This window comes from Heloderma suspectum, chromosome 2, assembly GCF_057233095.1.
Source record: "Heloderma suspectum isolate Gila_16-S chromosome 2, 16-S_ref, whole genome shotgun sequence".
NCBI lineage: Eukaryota > Metazoa > Chordata > Lepidosauria > Squamata > Helodermatidae > Heloderma > Heloderma suspectum.
The window spans coordinates 94446595-94471675 of record NC_139459.1 but is presented as its reverse complement, the minus strand read 5'-3'; the positions used below and the strand labels follow the sequence as shown (position 1 = coordinate 94471675).

The window sequence follows — 25081 nt, the reverse complement described above, 5'->3', positions numbered from 1 at the left end:
TTGTTGCTTGCCCGGTCTGTCTGGCTGTCTCAGGTCATCACCTTCTCCCAGTGAGTGACAAGCAGCCCCACTGGGAAAGGTGGAGAGGCAGCCAGCCCTGGTCACACACTCCAGCAGGCGTCACACATGGCCGTGCGTCACTCTGCTAATGCAGCACATGGTGGTGCCACCACTGATGAACTGTAGCATTTAAGTGGGCAGCAAGCAGTGCTAGGCAGAACAGGAAACAAGCAGCTTCACGGTGTTGGAGGTCAGAGCTGCGCATGACACACAGCTAGCCTGCTGTCCTCAGGTGCAGTTGAGGACACTATTCCACCACCGAGTCCAAGTAACATTCATCTGCCAGTCTGTATGCAGGGGAAAGTGGGGCACCTTGCCTCAGGCAACAAAATGTCTTGGGCCAGCCCTGGAGGGGAGGATTGGTTGGCAGGCAGAGTTCAGCCCCTCCCTCCCACCTGCTAATTTTCCTCACAACATTTCCAAGTTCACCCCTGAAAGTTTTCCTCATAACATGTAGCTGCTCTCTTTCAACCAGAGCAGGCAGTTCATCCCTGGATGCTATAAGGTCCCCATACCATGGAGGAAAGGCAGTATGGAGTAGCACGGATCTTTTCAGTTCCTGAGCTGAGAGTGGACACATAGCTTATTGCAGACTTTCCCAACCTGGTGCGCTCCAGATGTGTTGGACCACAACTTTCACAATCCTCACCCAGCATGGCCATGGATGCTAATTAAGGTTATTGACAATTTCACCATACTTTAAAAGGGCCCTTGTGCAGCATAACACCACAACACAGGAAAAGTGGGGCCAGTCCTGGAGCAGCTAGACCAGTGCATCAGATGGCTTATGAGTGTAGTGGCTCATAGGACTGACCCGTAAAAGAATTTGAATTTACGAGCAAGCTTGCTTTGTATCTCACTCAAAATTAGATGCCATTCCATTATGCCTGACAAAACATCCCCTTGCAACTCACTATTTTGCATCTGTCAAAAGCATTTTGTTTATTCAAAACATGCCTTCATAAAAAAAGAGAACCAAAATATTTATATCAATTATTCACCATATATATATATATATATATATATATACACACACACACACACACACACACACACAGTGGCCCAAAAGTAGGTATACAGTTGTTTAGAATGTTGATGGGAGGGGGAGAGAATGTGTGAGTAGAAGATGTGTGGGTGGAGTCTGAATGACAGTTGGGAAGAGTGAGTAACAGGGAGTGACAGTTAAATCAGTTAAGTGTAGAGAGTGAGGGGAGTGAGGCCCTTAAGTAGGTATACAGTTGTTTAGTTGTTTAGGCAGCGAACTTGAGTCAAGAACAAAGAAAGTGGATTCTAAAGCAGTACTGGAAGACTGAAAATTCTCTCCCCCTCCCATCAACATTCTAAACAACTGTATACCTACTTTTGGGCCACCCTGTATACACACACACTCACACACACAAATATTACAAGACACACAACACTGGAAAACAAGTGAGCAATCATGGAGAGAAAAGACGTGGAAGCATTTGCATTAGTGTGCACCAATGCAGCAGCTTACAAAAGTATTTTTAAAAAATAATGTTTATAATCTATTATTAAGTTGTTTCTCCCTTTTTTAATTTGATGGAGGGAAGAAACTTTGTTCTAGCCGATCAGCATACTAAACAAAGGGTTTGGTTTGAACTTTCCTTGAAATGACCTTAAAAGGGCTATCCTTCTCTTGTATTACCCCAACCACTTACTATTTACCCATTTTAATGTACTTACAGAATGATTTATCTCCTGCTAGCTGGTAAAAACGGCGACAGACTTGGGAAACCCGAGAAATATCTTTGTGAGTCAGCAAAGAGAAGATGCAAAGCCACATCTCATCAGGAAGCTGCAGCCATGGCAAGAGGTTGTGATCACTGTGCCTTTCCTAAAAATTAAAAAAAATATCCTATGCGTTATGCCAAAGAATGGCAAAAAGCAAACCCCAATGCAGTCAGTCCAGTAAATGGCAAATGCCTGAGCAAAACAGCTAGCATATCAAGCTTACTTAATTCCACTGAAATTGTATTTTGATTGTCTCACTAGCAACTGAAAGAATCTGTTCCTAATGGGATAGAAACTAGGGCTGTGCACGGACCAACCAATCCACTTCAGATGCTGCTTTGGATCCTCTGAAGTGACCCCTATCTGCTTTGGACTGATTCGGACCCCCTCCACTTCGACTCGGATCCAGATCTGAAGCGAGATTCGGGTATCTGGATTGCCCATTTTTGGCGCTTTCCCATTGACTTGCATGGGAAAACACAAACGGCCATAACTTTTTTTAGTTTAATGAACAGACATGAAATTTGGGGACCTCTCCACCCCCCTGGAGAGAAGGCCACCTGCAACATTTCAGATAGTTTGGCCCACTGGCTTGTGTGCTAGGTGTAGGTGAAATTTGATTTTTGCCAGAAAAACTCCCAAAGCAAAGAGCTGTAACTTCTCCCTGTTTCCATGGATGCGCATGACACCTTGGCCCCTCCCAGCCCCCCTCGAGGGCATCACCCCCCCCAAAGTCTAGGCAGCTTGGCCCACTGACTTGTGTGCTAAGTGTGGGTGAAATTTGAATTTGAGAGGCCTTGTAGGTTGTCTTGGCTTGCTCAAGGGAGTCCCGTAAGAGGTGGTGTACCGCTCACAACTCCTCTAAAAAGTCATGGTCTGCAGGCACCGAAGGGGGAGCTAGGGTGGACAGGAAAGCCTTGGGGTGGTAACCAAAATTGGCAAAAAATGGAGTTTGGTGGGTGGAAGCATGGCAGGCATTGTTATAAGCAAATTCTGCTAGAGGCAGCAAGGAAAACCAGTCATCTTGCTGGTAATTGACATAACAGCGCAAATATTGCTCCAGAGTAACATTGGTGTGCTCGGTCTGACCGTCCATCTGGGGATGGTGGGCGGAGGAAAGATGGAGCATCACATGGAGAAGCCCAAGTAGCTCCCTCCAGAAATAGGCAGTGAATTGGGCCCCCCTATCTGAAATGAGACCCTCGGGCCATCCATGGAGCTGGAAAATGTGCGCCAAAAAAAGCTCCGCCATCTCCCTGGCTGTGGGCAACCCAGAGCAGGGGATGAAATGGGGCCATCTTAGAAAACAAATCCATCACCACCAGAATAGTGGTTTTACCGTGTGAGTGAGGCAAGTCAGTGATGAAGTCAAGGGAGAGCAGTTTCCAAGGTCCTGAGGGGGTAGGCAGGGGGTGAAGCAAGGCTGTGGGCTTGCCGGAGGGGGCCTTCACCCGCTGGCAGGTTGGGCAGGAGGCGACATAGGTCTTGACGTCCTGACACACACGAGGTCACCAAACATCCTGCATCACTCCGTGCAGGGTCTTGGTGAAGCCAAAAGGCCCAGCGGTGGGGGAGTCATGGCACTGATGGAGGACCTTCTCACGGAGGGGTCTAGCAGGCACATAGACCTGGCTGGAATGGTAAAGCAGGCCACCGTGCAAAGAGAAGGGGGTAGACTGGGGGGGCAGAGGCTAGCCCCAATTCCTCCACTGTTGTGCAGACAAAAGCATCCTGAGCCTGTTCAGAGTGAAGGAGCTCCTCCCAAGGGTGAGGCACCACACTGCCGCCAGGCTCTGGGGGGGAAGAATCAGAGGGGGGGATTCCCCTCACCCCCTGGCTGGAAGTCAGGCTTACAAGAAAGAGCATCTGCTTGTAGGTTGTCGGAGGCTTTCACATGGCAAATCTTAAGGTGGAACCAGGGGGGGAAAAGCGACCACCTAATCTGCTGCTGGTTTAAGGCACAGGCTGTCTGAAGATGTTCCAGGTTACAGTGGTCAGTTCTAACTTCAACTGGGTGCTGTGCCCCCTCCAGGAGATGACACCAGGTCTCCAAAGCAGACTTGATGGCCAACAGTTCCTTCTCCCAGATGGTATAATTCCTCTCAGACATGTTCAGCTTCCTGGAGTGGTAGGCGCAGGGTTGCAACCCATCGCCTGCCTGATCTGGCTGAAAAAGCACAGCCCCCACCGCAAAGTCAGAGGCATCAGTTTGCACTACAAAAAGCTTCCTCGGGTCGGGATGTACCAGGATTGGCTCAGAACTAAAAAGCTTCTTAAGTTCCTTGAAAGCCTGTTGGGCAGATGCCGTCCAATGAAAAGGAGATTTCCTGCCCTTAAGGAGGTCTGTGAGAGGAGATGTCAGCTGAGCAAAGCTGGGCAGGAACTTTCTGTAAAAATTTGCAAAACCCAGAAAACGTTGCAAGTCCTTCTTGGTGGATGGAGGCTGCCAGGAGAGGACAGCCTGGACCTTTGCAGGATCCATCCTGATACCGTCAGCTGAGATAATGTAGCTGAGATAGTCCAAAGAGGTTAGGTCAAACGCACATTTCTCCAGCTTGGCATAAAGATGGTGCTTGCGGAGGTGCTGGAGGATGGCGGAGACATGGTGCTGATGGGCGTGGGGGTCCTCAGAAAATATAAGTAAATCATGGAGATAAACAATGAGGAAAGTGTCCAAATAGTCCCGGAAGATGGCATTCATAAAACGCGAAAATGTGGGGGGGTGCAGGTGAACCCAAACGGCATCACTAAGTAGTCATACGCTCCATACTGGGTGCCGAAACAGGTCTTCCACTCATCCCCTTCCCAGATGCGAATCAGATTGTAGGCGCCACGCAGGTCCAACTTTGTGAAAATCTTGGCTCGCCCCAGGCGCTCCAGCATCTCCGGTATGAGGGGGAGGGGGTACTTGTCGGGGATCGAGACCAAATTCAATGCTCGGAAGTCATGCACCGGGCAGAGTTCTCCCGATTTTTTGCGTACAAACATGGTAGGGGCGCAGGCGGGGGAGGAGGAGGGGCAAATGAAGCCACGGCTGAGGTTTGTGTCCAAAAACTCCCACAGAGCTCAAAGTTCCGGCTCTGACATCGAATACAGCTGGCTGGCAGGGATGGTCGCCCCAGGAATGAGGTTAATGGCACAGTCAAAAGGCCGGTGAGGGGGCAGCTGGTCGGCCTCCTTCTTGTCGAACACATCCCGAAAAGCCGCATACTTCTCTGGGAGGATCACGGTAGCTGAAGAACTGCCAGAAGCAGACAAGGAGGGGGAGGAAAGGGTTAAGGCCTGGGCTGGGACTCGGTCAGGAGGCAATGCTCCCGGGAGTAGGGAGACGAGAATTCTACTTGCTGAAGCCCCCAAGAAATCTGAGGATTATGCTTAGAGAGCCAGGAAACACCCAGCACGATTGGGTATCAGGGAACTTTGGCCAAGTGAAACTGAATCTGCTCAATGTGGGACTGGGCGCACAGAGTGAGCGAAGCTGTAATCTGGGTCACCACGCCTGAAGAAAGAGGACGCCCATCGATGGTCTCCACTGCCAAGGAGGCAGGAAGAGGTAGGGTAGGAATCTTGTGGAGGTGAGTGAGCGTTTCATCCATGAAACTAGTCGTAGCCCCAGAGTCCACTGGGAGGAGTGGAGGTGAACATGCAATAGCAGATGGGAGGGTGGGGGGGTTGCAGAAGGCACCCACCTGGTGGGGAACCGACCCCCACACTGGAGACCCCCAACAGGCTTGGGGGGCAGCCTAGTCAGGCCTGGGGGTGAGGAGGAGGAGGAGGAGGAAGGAGAGGAGGAGGAGGCAGTGGGGCTACGGCTCTGGCGTGGCAGGTTTTGGTGAAATGTCCCAGCTTTCTGCACTGAAAGCATCAGTGCTCCGCGCACTGCTGCTCTAGTTCCTCCGGCGACATCGGGTATCGGGCAGCTCCCAGCTGCATTGGGGTCTCCTCCGCCCCCACCGCAGGGGCAGGGGTGGGGAAGGGGGCAGGAAATGTGGGGGAATGGGAGGAGGGAAATCTCGGCCCCTGGCGCCCCACTGGGTCTGCCAGTGCCCCTCCAGCCGACTGTCTATCTGGAGGCAGGTCTGGATGAGGTCCTCCAAAGCAGGCGGGCTAGGCATGCGTGCCAACTCATACAAGATCTCGTCGTTCAAACAGTCCAAAAACTGAGCCATCAGTGCAGCATCATTCCACTGTAAATCCTGCATCAGCAAGCAAAAAGTTGTCGCGTAGCTAGAAACTGAGTCCTTGCCCTGCCTGAGGCGGCAAATCTCCCAAGAAGCCATCTGCGTGCGCAGGGGGTCACCAAAAAATCTGGCCATCACTGTCATGAAACCTTGATAGTCCCCGAGCAGGGGGTCATTTGCGAGAAGAAGTCCCGAAGCCCATTTAGCTGCCACGCCTGAAAGTAGGTTAATGATAAAGCCCACACGAACCTGTTCTGTCAGGAAATCCTCAGGCTGAAGGCGCATGTACAGGTCCGATTGGGCACAGAAAATCTGAAAAACTCCTTTCTCACCAGAAAACTTCTCTGGCAGAGCCACCGGGCACTTGCGGTGGGCGGGAATCGGGGGGGGGGGTTGAGCCGCAGCTTGCAGAGCCTGTACGGCAGTCGTCAATTGAGCCACTTGATCACGAAGAGCCTGGTTCTCTTGCACGAGAGCTTGCACCGCCGCATCCATGGCACCCTCCAGAAGCAGTAGGAGCAGAGAGAAAAAAAAGAGGAACGGGGACCAAGCTGTCAGGAGCACCCTAGCTGCCTCTTACAGTCCCCTCCAATAGCCAACTCAGGACACAGATGACGAGGATTCTTTCCAAGGCTTTATTCCTTTATAACTCTTACAGATACTGATCACTAGCAACTAAGCAAGGAACTGCACTGGGGAAAGATAGCAGAGTAGCCTAAGCTCCAGGTAAGGCAGTTGGTCCCTGTTTGAACGAGAACCGCAGGAAGACTCTGAACTTATGGGCTATGGAGAGATCCTCCCTCTTTCCCTTGGGTCCTCGGGATGCGACTGTTGTTTTAGCGCCAAATGAGCGGAGTGCCTCCTTTCGGCGCCCTCCATCTGTCACCGCTCCCTGTGTCTGTGCCGAGCGTCCAGCAAGCCCCCCTCCAGAGCTCTCTCACTGCCAGGGTCACTATCTCTCTCAGGAATGCTGGCAGGAGGAATCTCTGCCAGCTGCTGTGCTTGTGAGAGATGAGTGAGCTCCTCCCCCATGGATTGCTGTTCCTCCTCAGACTCAGAACTGCTCTGGGGCTCTATGGGCTCAGTTTCCATCCTGACACCCACCTGTTTCAAAAACCTCTAACATGTGGATTAAATTGACACTGTAGTTTTGCAAAATTATCCACCAGTGCAAAATCTGTTCCTTAGTCTTCCTCAAACTGGAGATATAGCATGGAACACAAACCCTACGGAATACTGTTTGATAGGACAGGTAAGATGACACCCCTAATTTTTACATGTGTATGTATAAAGGCGGCTGGGCAATCGGTTTGGCAAGCTCTTCTTCAACAAGAAATCATTAAGCATGGAAACACTGCTTACATTCAATACAGTTCCGAGAACAGAGTGCCAGGATATCATCACTGAGTTGGGTATGGGCTACATGACTTAAAATGCAACTTTTTCCATGACTGCATCCCAATCCTAAGAGTCTGACCTGACCAAAGCCAGAACTAAATACCATGCAAGATGAGGAAAAAACAGCAGCCCTGCAGCCCTTTGTCCATCTCTTCCCACATAAGCACCAGCTGCCAATAAAGCAGAACAGGGAGGGCAAAACTCTGAGAGTTATGACATGCAGCGCTTTGTATTACCGTACATTGCAGAAGAGAGAAGACAACGTGAGGCTGTGCACTCACACACTTTCACATATAACACACACGCACACACGAAGATGCCCCCCTGCACAGCAATTAGGCTTTTTTTAAAAGCCTAATTGCCATGTTGGAGGGTGTAAAAACAATGCCCTGATCCAAACCAGTGTGTGCAACTATGAACAAATGGAGCTCTTGAATACACAGTCTGCACCTTTCGTTTCAACAAAGAAAACAGATCCACGTGTGTGTAAAGGAATGTATGTACATGCAGATACATTGCCTCCACTGACATGGCTGGGGCAGCCAATGGTAGCAGAGGTAATTGGTGTGTACACTGGAACTCCTATACGTGGAACAGATAGCTGGATTATTATCAAGAGTGCTCAAAGATACAAAGAAGCAGCTCATCACAGCCATATGAGCAGCACTGGAGACGAACAAACCCAGAGGGAAAAAAATCTTCCTGCAACTTTCTGCCATGTTTTTAAAAAGGCCCACTGTAATACATTTTCTAGGCACTTCCAGGATAAAATCTCTTGCATCCACCAAAACCTAGACTTCACTGATACAGCAGGCGAATCAGCTGAGGTATCCAGAGCACCGCTTCGTCCAGTTTTCTCGGATGAGTTTCAGTTGGTGCAGCTTGAGGACACTGACAAGGTCCTTGGACACATTCATGTAACCACTTCCTTGCTGCATCCTTGCCCCTCTTGGCTTATAAAAACCAGCAGAGAGGGAATAGTTGGCTGGGTCAGGGAGGTGATTATGCCTCCTTGTGGGAGGGAGTGGTCCTGAGCCACCTGAAAGAGGCGGCAGTGAGACCAATCCTGAAGAAATCCTCTCTGGACCTGGAAGGTCGTAACCACTTTAGGCTAGTGGAAAATGCTCCTTTCCAGGGCAAGGTCCTTGAGTGGCTGGTGGCCAGGCAGCTCCAGACACTCTTATCAGATCTAGTATCTTATTGAAATTGTTTTAGTTGTTTAAATTGTTTTAAATTTTTGTATGTTAAAAAAATTATATTATGTTTTATTAACTTGCATTTGTGGTTTGTAATTTTTGTGAACCACCCAGAGAGCTTTGGCTACTGAGCAGCACAGAAATGAAAATTAATAATAATAATAATACCTAAAGCCTTAAAGTATCATTTTTTTTGCCGTACGAGAGTCTCATATTCACTAGCTGATGGATGGCCTGTACTTCTAGCTATTGAAGCCCCACATTTAAAAATGACGGGTGTCTAAAGAAACTCACCTGTGTAGGGTTGCATGTGGCTTTTTAAACTGGGTGCAGGCTCTGATGTGTGCAGCGTTAGCACAGGAGCATGTTGTGCATTCTTGGTGCCAATACCATATGCACTTGGGCTGATAAAACTGATTTAGACGTGATGCCAGCAATGTGCAAGTTTCTTGTTTTGGGCAGGTATATTTCTTTTGCATGCCTGACATGTAAACTGGACCTGAATGTCCAAGAGAGAGTGGGTTCACTTACATGCCAGTGATTAGTGCCAGGTAGCAAAAGCAGAGGACCAGGGAACATTGCAACATTCCTATGCAGTGATCCTTGAGAACCATGCAAACTGATGATGCATCACAATTAATGAACAATAGCAATTCTAACTACTAGGCTCAGAAAATCATTTCGAAAGCTTTAAATGTATATCTGTGTCTCACTGGTTATACCGAGATTCCACTTGTAACCATTGGTTTTACAAGGAAAGATAGACTTCTTTCCAATGGCTTCTCATGCTATTGTTCTAACGCACAGAAGACAAAATATTGCTTACCATATTTATTTCATCGTAACCTTGAACGGCAGTTTCAAGTTGCTGTCTGGATTCTGTCCCTTAGAAAGAAAAGTGGCACTTATTTGGGAGATTCCCAAACTCAGTTAGTTAGTTTACCTATGTATTTAATCAATTTATATAGCGCTTACCATATCTGAAAATATATCTAAGCACATATCTAAATATACCTCTAAATTGCACTTATTTGGGAGAACACTGCAAACTCTCAGCATCCTTCTGTTCTAAATATCATATAAATTGACATTATCTGAATTCTATTGTGCCTCCTGAAGATTCTGAATGCTAGCCTATAATGGGTAAGGTTTGACTGCAAATTTGTTTTTATGGGTGTTAACTGCAGTGAAGCTTGTCCTGAGTGACGAAGATCAGAAGTGGGAAAGATTTGTCAATTTCAGAAAAGATCCAGTTGTCCAGTATTCGTGTCCAACTGGATCAAGTCCATTTTTCCACCATGGCAACACCTGTCGCAGGTATTGATTTACACACAAAAAAAAAACATGTAAAAGCTGTCAACAATTTCTCCAAGGACATGTTTTTGTGCACGCTGCCTTATGGCTTGCTTCAGAAGCTCAGTGACAGCCAGTACACAAACTCTGTTTGTTACAGCATGTAACAGGGCCTTATGAGAGGAGGCTAAATGGATTAGGACCAGAATCTATAAGGCTACTTCGGTGACCCCAACAGCTTCTGCACAGATGCTGGGGCTTGTGTTTTTTGTTCACTTGTTTTTCTGTATACAATTGTGTTAACTCAGAAGAACAACTGTTGGAAAAGAATATTTTCTCTGTAATAAACACTATGTAAATTATGAATATATCTATCTTATTTCACAGTACACATACGGTAGTAACTTACGTGCATTTGCATTTTTAAGAAAAGTCTTCCTTGTGTTCTGATAATTAGAAATTTTCTTCTGATCTTTATTTGATACTGTTATGTCACAAACAGGATGCGTATTGGCCTGTCTGAAAGGGATGCAACCTGTATTAAAGCAGTAAGTTTTAGCTATATTCAGTTTTTAAAATTGCTCATTCGAACAGAATATCCTGTCTTGCAGACATTCCACAGAGATGCAAGTCTTTCTGATCAAGAAAAATATTCTGGGTCCAAATTGTCCTGCTTAATTGGCCAGCATGCGAGCTCTGTTACAATAAGTACATCTTCCTGCAATTCAGCACCTGAAATCTCCCACCACACATAGTACTAGGAAACAGGGTTGCTGCTCTGGGTTCCTGCAAACCATGGTTTGCAAATTGGGACAAGCCCTGGGAATGCACATTTCCTCTCCTCATACCAGCTTGATCCCTTCCCTTGTTTGTCTTAATCTTAGTTTAGCCTTACATCTGCACCAACAGTAACCAGGACTGTAGTTTGACAATGTCCTTCTTAAAAAGGGGGACCCAGAACTAGGCACAGTACTCCAAATGCAGCCTGTCTACCACAGAATAGAGTGGAACTACTACTTCCCATGACCTGGATGCGATTCTTCTGTTAATGCAGCCCAAGACTGCATTAGCCTTCTTAGCTACCCCAGCACTCTGCAGGATCATATTCACCTTGTGATCCACTAAAACACCTAGATCTTTTTCACAAGTACTGCTGAAAAAACACAGCTCCCCCTTCCTATACTGTTGTCTTTGACATCTTCATCATCTTCATCATCAGGAACCTAGTTTCAGCTAGTATAATGTCATTTGCACTAGTGGAATGACACAGTTGAATACTGCCCTTGGTTTTAAATTATTTTCTATTTCTGTTTTATTGAAGTGTTCCTTTTTGGTTTTTAGGCAAGATTGTATAGATGTGATTTGAATTATTTTAAAATGCCCCGATCATTTATGATCAAGCAAGTTACAAATACATTGTACTAAAGTGAAGATTTTATTATGGCCCCTTATATGATGTTGTGGGTGTGACATTCTTATTAGCCCCATTCTCAATTTTTTCCATGTGTGGAGTGGGTGGATCAGCAGCCCTAACCTCTGCATTTGGCTGAAGGTAAAAATGGACTGTACGCATCTAGGATGAGGGTTCCTGAACACACGTACAGGCCCAATGCATGTACAGTTGTGTATACTCTATGTGTATACGTAGAGCCCTTTTGTACTGTCAACCGATGCACAGAAGTCAGGGGCAGGCCCACTGGCACACTCCTGCTCCCCCTCCACATATTTGGTCAACGCATGGAAAAGAAGGTAAGAATGGAGCTTTTGACACCAAGATTGCCAACTTAGATTTCACACAGCTGGAGTTGGACAGCTTCGAGACATGCAGCTGCCCTTTCTTGTTAACGTATGGGGTGGTGCAGGTCCTTGCATGTACTGTGATCTGTGGCAAGAAAAACAGACAAAAAAAATTAAAAGAAAAAGTGCTAATATGGGCCAATGGCTGGAGTGTTTGGCTTAGATGTTGGAGGTGTGGTCTCAAATCCTTTCTCATGTTTGAAATCACTGGGTAGCATTCTGACAAGCCAGCCTTCCCTAACCTGGTGCCCTCCAGATGTTTTGGACTCCCAGCATTCCTTGTCCAATAGTTGCCTTTTGGAGGGAAGAGGTTATTATATGGATTCCAACTTGCTTTAATATTTAATAATGTAGACATTCTCTTAAATTATCTACCTACTTCTTGGAAGTTAACACACGGTCTGTGCAAATGGATTCTCCATGCTCTTTTGACAGCTAAAAGACTGATATGAAAACACTGGAAGGAGAAATGCTCGCCTCCTATAATGCACTGGACTGAGGACCATACAATGCTTTCAACATTTGAACGGATGGTATACAGAAGCTACTTGCAAATGGACACTTAGATGGATACCTGGTCTGGTTTTGTTGAAGTTTATGTATAATCCTTAGAAAGCAGTATTTTCATACATACATATACACACACACACACACACACACACTTCATATGCATGCATTGAAATTGATATATTCAAATTCATGTAGTTACAATTTCTTTTCCTCTTTTTGTTTTGTTGAAATTTCACAATAAAAAAATAACAATGAAAAAAAACCTCCCAGCATTCCTGACCATTGACCATGATGGCTGAAGCTGATGGAAACCGAAGTCCAAAATATCTGGAGGGCACCAGGTTGGGGAAGGGTGTGAGAAGCCATGGTTTATCAGCCTGAAAAGGAGCTGTGTGGTGACGTGCTTCCTCTTCGTCCCTCCCCTTGCACATCCAGCTTCAGCACTTTTGTTCTTGCGTATTAAACAGCAGTTTCCCCATAACATTCTGAACCAGGAAACTGTGATTCCCCTTGCAGCTTACAAACCAGGAAGTGAACTAGGTGCTCAGAAGTCACAGGTTAGAAGTGCCAAAACAAGTTGTAAAAGGGGAGGGACGAGGAGAGAATGTGTGAGCAGAGGCTCATCCTCAGGTCAATTCACCAAAGTTTAATCAGTTCAAGATTATGACCAGGTCACTGTCCCTCATAAACCATCTACAACAAGGACAGAGAAGCTCTAGCCTTCTGGCACACAGCCTCTTCCTGCAAGCCATGAGCAGCAAGCAGGCTTGTTTTGAAAACAGGCATCTACGAGATGGAAATAATAAAGATCTTCCTAACAATATTTTTATGGGGAAGAACTTTGACTGAAGAGACTATGAATTCAAAGCATACTTATTTATTTTTGGGGTTATTTTTTATTTTTTATTGTAATGGGAAAGGAGAAAATAATTATTCAACATGGCCTTTTCTTGTAATAATTAATGGAAGCTAGTTTCATACTAGTTACCCCACCTTCCTTCAGTATTTTGGAAAGACACCAATGTTACAGTTTTGCCAATATGAAAACTTATTTAAATATAATTAAGTTACAAAGCAGATAAAATATATTTTCAATTGATCCATTTAATTGCTTGACTGCCCTAATTCAAAAAGGTCATTCCCCCAAAAAAGAAATAATCACCTTACTTTATGCTATGAAAGCACAAAACATTATGAATATATTGCATGGTGTGAAGAAAATGGATAAGGAGACATGTTTCTCCCTTTCTCATAATACTAGAATCCAGGGTCATCCCATGAAGCTGACTGGTGGGAGATTTGGGACAGAAAAAAGGAAGTACTTCTTCACACAGTGCATAGCTAAACTATGGAATTCGCTACCACAAGATATAGTGATGGCCACCAATTTGGATGGCTAAATAAAAGGGGATTAGACAAATTCATAGAGGATAAGACTATCAATGGCTACCAGTCATAATGGCCTTATGCTGGCTCCAGTATGAGAGGCAGTATGCCTACATACACCAGTTGTGGGGAAACACAAGTGGGAGGGTGCTATTGCACTCATGTTCTACTTGTCGGTTTCCAACAGGCAGCTGGCTGGCCACTGTATGAGTAGAATCCTGGACTAAATAGACCCTTGGGCTCATCCTTCATGGCTGTTCTTATGTTCATCGCTGACGAAATCCACATATTTTGATGACACCTGTCTCAAGAGCAGTCCTATACTTAGTCACATTATGATATTGCCAAAAACATTTACACATTGGTGTAAAATGTCACTGCAACTATTATTACAAGCTCTTGAAATAGCTCTAATGCACCTCATTCCCATTAACATTTTGAATTAAATTGGAAAAGCTATTCAGAGAGAAGAGCATAGTAAGGCAGAGGTCTCATTACAATAGCAACAATTCTTTTTAAGGGCTGGTCTACATTAGTGCCTTAGTAAAATATTCATCCTGATTTCATGCGAAGTTAACACACATTTCACTTACACAATCTGCAGGGTATCAGTGTAACCTCTCCTCCATTCAAAAGCCTACATAATGTATTCAGTAACATACAAAAGGCCATTGGATTGTAAAGCTAAATAAGCAAACCTTGGCTTCAGTTCTCCATGCGTATAAGACGACCATGCAATACTGGCTCTCTCCCAACGCCTCTTAGGACCGGACAGATTTGTGCTAATTTCCTGGGCTTCAAATACGTTCATGTCTAACAAAAGATGTCCCACAGAAAATAGTTGCAGTCACAGTTAATTCCATACCCACAACAAGAGTTCTGGATATATGACATAGTCATAAACAAACATGGATACACACGTGTTGTTTTAAATTTAAAAAAAAAAAACCCTTAAAAGCAGCTGTGGATGCTCCAATTTTGGTGAAAGTAGTGCTACTCTGGAGGGGATGTTTAACCCTTTCCCCTTGGCTGTTTTCACAATCAACTAATGATCAAAATCAGAGCACAATCAACTAATGATCAAAATCACACACAACAGTATTCTGTCTTGCTTGGAACCAGCCTCCCTAAGCTTTATATAAATAGAGGTGAGTTAGTCCAAGTTGTTTCACCTCCACATTCCTACCAGTTCTTTTCCTTATCATTCTGGTTGTGCATTACTGCAGCGCAGCTTTCCTCAACCTGATGTTCTCCAGATCTGCTGGACTACAATCCCCATCATCCCAATGGGCAATACTGGCTTGGGATGGGAGTTGTAGTCCAGCACATTTGGAGGGCATCAGTGGGGAAGGCTGCTTTAGTGGCATAGGAGCCACTTCCGTGTGAAACGGAAGTGTTTCCCGCCTCCCAGCTGAGCAGAGCAGAGCAGAGCAAGCTGCTCCAGCTGGTCCAGGGACTACAGAAGCAGGCAAGCTCCCAGAGAGCGAGCGAACAGAGTGAGCCTACAGGGGGAGCAAACAGGAGTTGGCCAGGGGAGTTCGGCAGGGGAGGTCAAGGGGGAGGCCCCTAACATTTTTTTTTTTTTTTAACTAACTTTTTCCCATTTATTTGTCTTGTAACACACACTTCCACACCAGTGGGACTCTGCTTTTAACCTCTACTGAGTAGAGGAGCAGGCACAGGCTAGTCTAGAACAATCACAAAGCTAGACACAAAAAGGGAAACGGGGCTATGGAAGGACAAGACTCTCCAGTGGTGGTGACCTGCAAGGTGTGTGCCATGTTTGTTTTCTTGCCTGAGAACAACATGGCCTACACCTGCAACAAGTGCAAGTTGATCACGCTGCTGGAGGAAAAAGTAAGTGGACTGGAGCGGCGACTGTCAACCCTCCGGGGAATAAGAGAACACGAAGCGTTCTTGGACAGAATGGGGGAACTACAGCAGCAAAGGGCAGACCAGAAGCTTGAAGAGCAACAGCAAGATGAGGCAGAAGTGGGAAATGCTGAGGAGAAGAAAAATGGAGTAGAGGATACTCCTTGGAAAACGGTGACAGTTAGGAGAAGAAGAACTAGACGCCACTCTGCACCAGTGGAAACGGTGGAGCTGTGGAACCGATTCCAGGTACTTGCAGATGAGACTGGAGGACAGCCTGCAGAGGAAGAATCACAGGGGAACCTGCATGAGAGTGAGCAAGAGGCTGAAGGTCAGTCAAACAGAGGCGATGAAACCCAGGCCTACAAGAAGAAGAAGAGAAGAGTGGTAGTAGTGGGAGACTCCTTGCTGCGTGGGATCGAGACCCAAGTATGTCGCGAAGACCCGTGGACTCGCCAGGTATGTTGTCTCCCGGGAGGACAGATTAGAGACGTGACTGAAAGGTTACCTGCACTCATAAAGCCCACTGACAGGTATCCCTTTCTTCTCATCCATGTGGGAACAAATGATAGCGCCAAGCGGAGCTACGAAGAGATCACGTCAGACTTTGAAGCTTTGGGAAGGAAACTCAAGAACTTTGGGGCCCAGATAGTTTTCTCATCCATCCTTCCAGTAGTTAGAAGAGGGATAGAAAGGGAACGAAAAATACTCCGGGTGAATGACTGGCTACAAAGGTGGTGCCGACGAGAGAGATTTGGATTCTGGGATCACGGGCTATACTTCCTGGAAGATGGGCTGTTGGCTAGGGATGGGTTGCACCTCACAAAGGCTGGGAAGAATGTGTTTGGCCACAGCATGAAGCACTTCATCAGGAGGGCTTTAAACTGAATCCTACGGGGAAGGGAGATGTAATGTTGGGGGTAACAATGGACGTAGGCGCATGCACTGCAATGGAGAGAACAGCGCTGATAGCGCCCAATAATAGTCTTCAGACACATGTAGGAAGAAAGCCAGACTATGAAGCACATGGTCTTCGATGTCTATATACTAATGCCCAGAGTATGGGAAACAAACAGAACGAACTTGAACTCTTAATACAAGAGGGAAATTATGACTTGATAGGTATAACTGAGACTTGGTGGGATGACTCTCATGACTGGAATACAGCAGTTGAAGGATATAACTTGTTCAAAAAGAACAGGAGGAACAGAAAGGGAGGCGGGGTTGCACTGTATGTGAAAAATACATATCTCTGCACAGAAATACAGGAGGAGGAGCTTGGTAGCCCCATCGAGAGCATCTGGGTTGAAATAAATGGAGCAAAGAATAAAAGGAACCTGGTGGTCGGAGTCTACTACCGGCCACCCAATCAAGGAGAAGCCAAGGATGAAACTTTTGAAAAGCAAATAGCCAATGTTTTAAGGAAGCATGATGTAGTAGTAATGGGGGACTTCAATTTCCCCGATATTTGTTGGGAGACAAATTCTGCAAAACATGGCCCCTCCAGGAAATTCCTGACTTGTGTGGCGGATCACTTCCTCCTACAGAAAGTAGAGGAAGGAACTAGAGGATCGGCTATCCTTGACTTGATCCTAACCAACAGAGATGACTTAGTGGATAAAGTAGCAGTTACAGGAACTCTGGGGGAAAGCGACCATGTTGTACTTGAGTTCTTGGTTCTAAGGGAAGCAAAAGCCGAGTGTACTCAAACGCGTACCCTGGATTTTAGGAAAGCTGATTTTAATAAACTCAGAACAATGATCAGTAAGGTCCCATGGCAAACAATGCTAGCGAGAAAAGGAGTCCAAGATGGGTGGGAACTTTTAAAAAAGGAAATTCTCAAGGCACAATCACAAACAATTCCAACAAGAAGAAAAGGTGGAAGACAACAGAAGAAGCCAATGTGGCTTCACAAAAAGCTTAGGGATGACCTGAAAACAAAAAAGGACACATATAGGAAGTGGAAAGAAGGCCAAGTAACAAAGGAAGAGTACAGGCAGGTAGCACAGAATTGCAGGGATGGCGTCAGGAAGGCTAAAGCGGAGAACGAGGTGAGGTTAGCGAGGGATGCTAAAAACAACAAAAAGGCTTTCTTCAGCTATGTGCATAGTAAAAGGCAGAGGAAAGAAATGGTTGTTCAGCTATTAAATAAGGATGGCAAAATGATAACAGATGACAAAGAAAAGGCAGAGGTGCTCAATTCCTACTTTGGCTCAGTCTTCTCCCAAAAGAGGGTCTATGACCCCCCTGGCAAAGGCGAAGTACAGGCTGAAGGGGCAGGATTGCAGCTTGAGATCGACAGGCATATGGTCAAGGAACACCTCATTACTTTGAATGAGTTCAAATCTCCAGGGCCAGATGAACTGCATCCTAGAGTAATAAAGGAACTGGCAGAAGAACTCTCAGAACCGCTGTCTATTCTCTTTGAGAAATCATGGAGGACCGGGGAAGTGCCAGATGACTGGAGGAGGGCTAACGTTGTCCCTATCTTCAAAAAGGGTAAAAAGGAGGAACCTGGGAACTACAGACCAGTCAGTCTAACATCAATCCCTGGGAAAATTCTGGAGCAGATCATAAAGCAATCCATCTGGAAGCACCTTGACAACAATGCCGTGATTACTCGAAGCCAACATGGATTTGTCAAAAACAAGTCCTGCCAGACAAATCTGATCTCATTTTTTGATCAAGTCACCTCCCTTGTAGACCGTGGGAATGCTGTAGACATCATATACCTCGACTTCAGCAAAGCTTTCGACAAAGTGCCCCATGATATCCTGATGAGCAAACTTGCTCGAAGTGGGCTAGATGAAACAACGATCATGTGGATCCACAGTTGGCTACAGAATCGGACTCAAAGAGTGCTTATCAATGGGACCTTCTCAAACTGGGGAGAGGTAACGAGTGGGGTACCGCAGGGCTCAGTCCTGGGCCCAGTGCTCTTCAACATTTTTATTAATGACTTGGAGGAGGAGGTGCAGGGAATGCTGATCAAATTTGCAGATGACACAAAATTGGGAGGGATAGCTAATACTTTGGAAGACAGAAACAAAATTCAAAGTGATCTGGATAGACTGGAGTGCTGGGCAGAAAACAACAGAATGGCATTTAATAGGGACAAATGCCAAGTTCTGCACCTAGGAAAAAGAAACCAAATGCACAGTTACAAGATGGGGGATACGTGGCTCAACCACACTACGAGCGAGAAGGATCTTGGAATTGTCGTCGATCACAAGCTGAATATGAGCCAACAATGTGATGTGGCTGCAAAAAAGGCAAATGCTATTTTGGGCTGCATTAATAGAAGCATCGCTTCCAAATCCCGGGAAGTACTAGTTCCCCTCTACTCAGCACTGGTTAGGCCTCATCTGGAGTACTGTGTCCAGTTCTGGGCACCACACTTTAAGAAGGATGCAGACAAGCTGGAGAGGGTTCAAAGGAGGGCAACAAAGATGATCAGGGGACTGGAAACAAAGCCCTATGAAGAGAGACTGAAAGAACTGGGCATGTTTAGCCTTGAGAAGAGAAGACTGAGGGGAGATATGATAGCACTCTTCAAGTACTTGAAAGGTTGTCACAGAGAAGAAGGCCAGGATCTCTTCTTGATCATCCCAGAGTGCAGGACACGGAATAATGGGCTCAAGTTACAGGAAGCCAGATTCCGGCTGAACATCAGGAAAAACTTCCTGAGTGTCAGAGCAATACGGCAATGGAACCAATTACCTGGGGAGGTGGTGGGCTCTCCCACACTGGAGGCCTTTAAGACGAGGCTGGACAGCCATTTGTCAGGGATGCTCTGACTTGGATTCCTGCATTGAGCAGGGGGTTGGACTCGATGGCCTTGTAGGCCCCTTCCAACCCTACTATACTATTCTACTATTCTAAACTATTGCTAGGATGCGACACTACCATGTTGTGGGCCCAATATCGGGTGGGGTTAACAATACAGATGTTACTGGAGTGCCACAGGACCAGATCAATGAGAATTCTTTTAATCTTAAGTAAAATCATAAGTACAAGGAAATGTTGGCAAATATTCATTCTTATTTGATCAAGACAGGCGTTTCCAAGCCTAGCCTGATAAATGCCAATATTTACTAGTAAATGACGGAAATGAAGATGAAATTAGGACCTTTTCTGAAGGCATTTGAGAGTTCTTCAGATATACTGGCAAGACAGAATTTTCTGTCATTTTCCACTGACCTTCTAAACTCTTAATAATTGAGCATAAAATGTCAATCCTTGCTGAGAATCTCACATTTAATATATGGAAAACATCTTAGCAGTGCAATCCTATACATGTCTACTCAGAAGACTGTCTCATTGTTTTCAAAGTGCTTACTCCCAGGCAAGTGTGCATAGGATTGCAGTGGAGGGAGCAATCCTATGGCCACTAATCAGTGGCTAGACGGCCATAGGATATCTGATTTTCTGGGAACCGACCTTGGAGCCCGTACTCCGCGGTTGGTTCCCAGAGAACTGACCTTCCCCCCATTCCGTGCGGCCTCGCAGGCAGTGTGGAACAGCCCCATGCTCTGCGCTCGCAAGAGGAGTGTGGAGCGGCCAAAACGGGACGTTCTGGGGGGCACTCCGGGGTGGGTGGAAATGCCGGTACGACACATCTTATGTCGTCCGGCAGCCTCCTCCCCCACTCCGCCTTCCTGCAGCTAGTCTAGCCACAAATGCAGGGCAGGAGGAGTGCGGAGGGAATGATCCCCTCCATGCTTCTCCTGCCCTGCACTGGATAGGCGGTCGCCACCGAGTTCGGAGGCAGTCGCCTATCTGCATAGGATTACTGTTATTCAACTTGAGCCTTTGCGATTATGTTGGCTACAAAGCTTAAAACAATCACATTTGTGTTTGTTTATGGGTCTACAAACTGGCTGAGTGCTGTGTGTGTGTGGGTGGGGGCACAGAATGGAAAGACCACAACCCATATAACAAGCTTAAAGCCTTTCCACAAAATATTTAGAGATCAGCTGTTGGTGACAATGTAGCTATTTCCAAGCTTTGCTTTTTTTTTTGTAAATGATGTGCAGACATCACAATCTTGCTAGAAAACATTAGTCTAGTCTTACCTTTCAAAATGTGTGGGTTCGCCAATTGTTTATTGTTAGTCAATGAAAGATTAGGCAAAGGTTTGAGATTGTTACTTGCAAACAAAGATTTAGCCTCCTGTTCTTCAATATGACTTTGCTGTTTTATAACCTCAGTCCTTTTATATTTATGGCAGCTTACTTCCGAAGTTCCAAAATCACTGTTCATGTGTTCATTAGTCTGTTGCTCACATGTACTATTACTCTTACTATGACAGAGTGCTGCACTTTTTGCTTCTTTAGAAAATCCACAAAGTTGTTGGCAAGAGAACGAATCATCATCATCTTCACGTTGAAGCCTTTTGGACTTATTGAGATAATGCAGATAGAAATAATATTTAGCCAAAACACTACCAATGTATTTGGAATCAGCCTGGAATGTATCATTTTGAAATAGCTTCTCCTCACCATCAACTTTTACTCTTGCCATATGGAACTCCTTGGCACCACTTTGAGAGCCTGCTATTGGTTCGACATCATCCTCAGAGATATTTTCATTAATAGCACCTTGCAGGTATCTTGGGACTTTATTGGACTTACATGTTACCCTGTCAGCACTAAAGTGGGGCAACTTGTCTAGCAAAATGCCGTCACTGTTAGCGCACAAATCGGCACTTTTACAGCAGAGATTCAAACAGGCTGAGCCCATGTTACAAGTACTGTTTTCTGAAGGCTTCGATAATGAATTCCTACAGAAACTGTTAATTTGCATGGCTGGATTGTTCATCAGGGATTTTAATTCTATTTTCCTTTGGTCTCCATTGCAGTCATATCCATGTGATGTACTATTGTGTTGATCCTCTCCAGTATCCTTCCTCCTTTCAACAGTTTTATCCATCTCTAGTATACGCTCTGGTTTAAGTTCATTTCTTTGATCTATGGCTTCCTTTAGAGGCTGAAAATCTAACATTCTGTTCCTCGATACATCTTTTTTTACCTCAGATGTGAGATTGAAAGGGATGTTTCTATTTGTAGCCTCTTCACTGATGCTTTCTACAATATCGTTAGTCCCACTGGAGCCTTCAGGTTTTAGGGTCCACATGAAGTCCTTGCATTTATATTCTTTGATCTCCAAGAGGTTGTCTTTTGCTGGATTCCATTTTTCCCAGCTGACAGACCTTCTCATGGAGGGATGTCTGACTCCCAGCACTGATGGACTGAAAAGTGTTATATTTTCTAGCTTGAAAAAACTCACACTGTCATGAGGGCTTTTGTGGCCCTTGCTGTCTGGAGCTAGTAGATTTAGACCATTTGTCTTCACATCTGGCCATTCCTCATCTGAACTATCATTGAGAGGAGCCCAAAAGTAAGTTTCATTTTCTATTGTAGGTGTACATGAATCATTTCCCCTGCACACAATATGGGAGTTTTGATAATCATATGTTCTTGTACTGCAATGCATGTGATCATCTACCCCACATTCTCCCCAAATATTGGTGGAAACGCTAATATCCCTTCCAGTTCCTTCCCTCTCATCCTTGGCTATCTGAGTAAGACTTACATTCTTGTTCAGATGAGATGATGCATTACTATACAACAAAGCATGAGGAGTCCATGTTTTAGCATGCTCTGAGCTATTTTCAGAGGCCACAAAAGGGCTTAAAATGTTTGCATGTAATCGCTTTGTATTAAAATAGTCAGCGCTTTGATTTATGGTATCTTTACTATTTTGAACCATCTTTTTTTCAGTGTCATGATCCAAAGTAGATTTTTCAATTTCCTGTATGCTGTCCCCAGCACAAAACAATTCTGCCCAGCTTACAACATCTTTGAGTTTTTGCGTTTCAGGGATGCTATCAGCCTTACATAGTTTATTGTCTAATTTTGAAATATAGACACTGCTCAAGCATTTTCTGCATGTTGGCTCATCTGTAGTACTTGCTTCTTGTTCCATTCTTGGATGGTTCCCTCTAGACAGCCTCTGAACTGGATGCTTCCCTCCATTTACTGTATTGCTGGGCTGCTCAAAGGCCATTTTAGCATCAGCTAGCAAATGTAATGGGGTACCTCCGTGCTCGACTGAATCTGGGCTGTTATTATCATCAGTGGAACCAGACACTGTCGTTCCATAGAAAGTTATGCATTTACATTGTAAGACCTTCAGGTTCTATGTAGATGGTATACCAATTTCATTGGCAGCCTCAGCAAAGAATTATTCTAATATCTTAGGAGATAGATATTCCATCTGGAGAAACAAAACACAGACACAGATGAAAACTATCTCAATACTGGATAATTATTTATTGGCAATGTACTGAGATTCCCTATAACAATATTCAAGGATAGCTGTCCAGGGTGGCTCAGGACTTCATAGCCACCATGAGAACTATGGGGCTGTCCCAACACATCATCAGGCAAATGCTTGTAGCTGGACATACTCTGGACCTGGTTTCCTCAACAGGGCAGAAGGATGGTGGTCTGAAAGCTGGGGGGTTTACATCTATTATCTTGTCATGATGGGACCACCTTCTGTTGAGGTTTAGGCTTATGATGGCCTTACCCCTTTGCAGCAGTGAGGGACTTATTAGAATTATCTGCCCTCAGAGACTAATGGAATCTGAGGGATTCCTGAGGGCTTAGGGAATTTTCCAGCTGTTATGGTTGGTGCACTGATGAACTGCTGGTTGCTCTTTGGAACACTGAGATGACTTGGGCAGTTGACACAATCATCCCAAGAGCCCTCTCCCACTGAGCAGAGCCCATTTGACTCCCTTGGTATACCTCTGAGCTCAGGGCCCTGAAATAAGGTGGGAGGTGGCTAGAACAACAACTGGAAAAAGACTCATGATGAGCCTATCATCACTCTGTGGTCAGGATAGTGCAAAGAAGCAATTCTTTCCTGCCGCTATCACAGTGCTGTCCAGCAGAACTTTTCTGAGTGGTTCAGGGTCTTCTGCAATCTGGTCCAGTAGGAGATGTGAAGGAACACTTTGTAGCACACTGTGACATGTTTCCTAGATACTTTGAAGATAAAAATCACTCACATCCACCATGATCTGGATACTACAATTAATGCAGATCAGCTGAGGGAGGTGGCCAGGACACTATCTGTTCCATTTTTTGTTGGATGATTTTCAGTTATTAAGGCCTGAAGACACGGACAAGATGCTTGCCCAAGTATAACCTGTATGCTTGCCCCTTGCCCCTCTTGCTTTATTACATTTAGCAGGGAGAGAGTGTCCAGCTGGGTCCAGGCATTAGTGAATGCCTTTTGAAATATCAGGAGATCCCGGCTACTTTAAAGCAGGTTGTGATACAACCACTCTTGAAGAAACCTACCTTAGACACAGAAGATGTGAACATCTACTGGTAAATGGCTAACATTCCCTTCCATGGTAAGGTGCTCAAGGAGGTGGTTGCCGGCCAACACGAAGCACTCTTGAATGAAAGTAATTTTTTTTGATCCATTACAACAGGTTTTCAGGACTGGCTGTAGCACAAAAATTGCCTTGGGGATGAAATTTTCTGGGAGAAAGATAGGGACAGTGCAGTCCTGTTGATTCTCCTAGACCTCTCAGCAGGTTTCAATACCATCATCCATGAGTTCCTTCAGGAGAGCTGTCTAAGTTGGGTGTGGGGGCTCCTACTTTCTAGTGGTTTTACTCATACCTGGGTGACCAGCTCCAGCATGCGATACTAGGGGATTTCTGTTCAACATCTTGACATTTTTTCACTGGGGTCCTGCAGAGCTTTATTTTATCTCCCATGCTATTTAACGTCTACATGAAACCGCCAAGTGAGGTCATCTGGAGATTTGGAGTGAGGTGTCCTTTTTATGAGGATGACACCTGACTCTAATTCCCTGTTTATATCTAATACAGGTGAGGAAGTGGAAGCGCATGGAATGGAAGCAGTGATGAGCTGGATGAGGTCCATACTGTCTGGACTGAAGTTCAATCCAGACAAAATGGAGATACAGTTAGTGAGCGGTTCATCTGCCCAGGTAATTGGTGTTCATCCTGTTCTGGAGGATAAGGTTCATAGACTGGTGATGCTAATTGATCCATCTTTTACTTATTTATTACATTTATATCCCACTATTTTTTCTCCATGAGGAACCCAAGGAGGCATACATAATCCTTCTCCTCTCCATTTTATCCTCACAACAACAACCCTGTGAAGTAGGTTGGGCTGAGAGTCTGTGACTGGCCCAAAGTCACCCAGTGAGCTCACATGGCCGAGTGGGGAATAGAGCCCGGATCTCCTGACTCCCAGTCCAGCACTCTAGCCATTACACTGCACTAGCTCTCTCTTTTTCCACTGGAAGCAAAAGTAGCCTCTGACACTCAGAGCACCTTTTACCAGTTTAGGCTACAAACTGCTTGGATGAAGTTAAGACTTGTTTCAGTTATCCATGCCTTAGTAACCTCCCATTTGGACTACTGCAATGCACTATATGAGGGCTGCTTTAGAAAATGGGCCAGAAACTTCAGTTGGTCCAGAATATGGCTGTGAAACTGCCAAGTGGGGACAAGAGTTATGAGAACAACATGCCAATGCTTCACCATCTTTACCGGATCCCCGTGTATTTCTGGACACA

At 45.4% G+C, this 25081-nt stretch overlaps 1 protein-coding gene across 1 annotated transcript in view; it reads right to left on the bottom strand.

The window, feature by feature from the left end:
- The window catches only part of LOC146352511 (uncharacterized), an 85938-nt gene extending 62800 nt beyond the window's left edge, over positions 1-23138 (bottom strand). Inside the window, exons 1-5 of the mRNA XM_084834231.1 lie at positions 20524-23138; positions 14275-14389; positions 10293-10402; positions 9417-9475; positions 1768-1918 (exon numbers count right to left, since the gene is read on the bottom strand). Coding sequence (XP_084690357.1) covers positions 1768-1918; positions 9417-9475; positions 10293-10402; positions 14275-14389; positions 20524-22516 — 2428 coding nt within the window. The 5' untranslated portion in view covers positions 22517-23138. The remainder of the gene's footprint in view (positions 1-1767; positions 1919-9416; positions 9476-10292; positions 10403-14274; positions 14390-20523) is intronic.
- Between the last annotated feature and the right edge of the window lie 1943 nt (positions 23139-25081).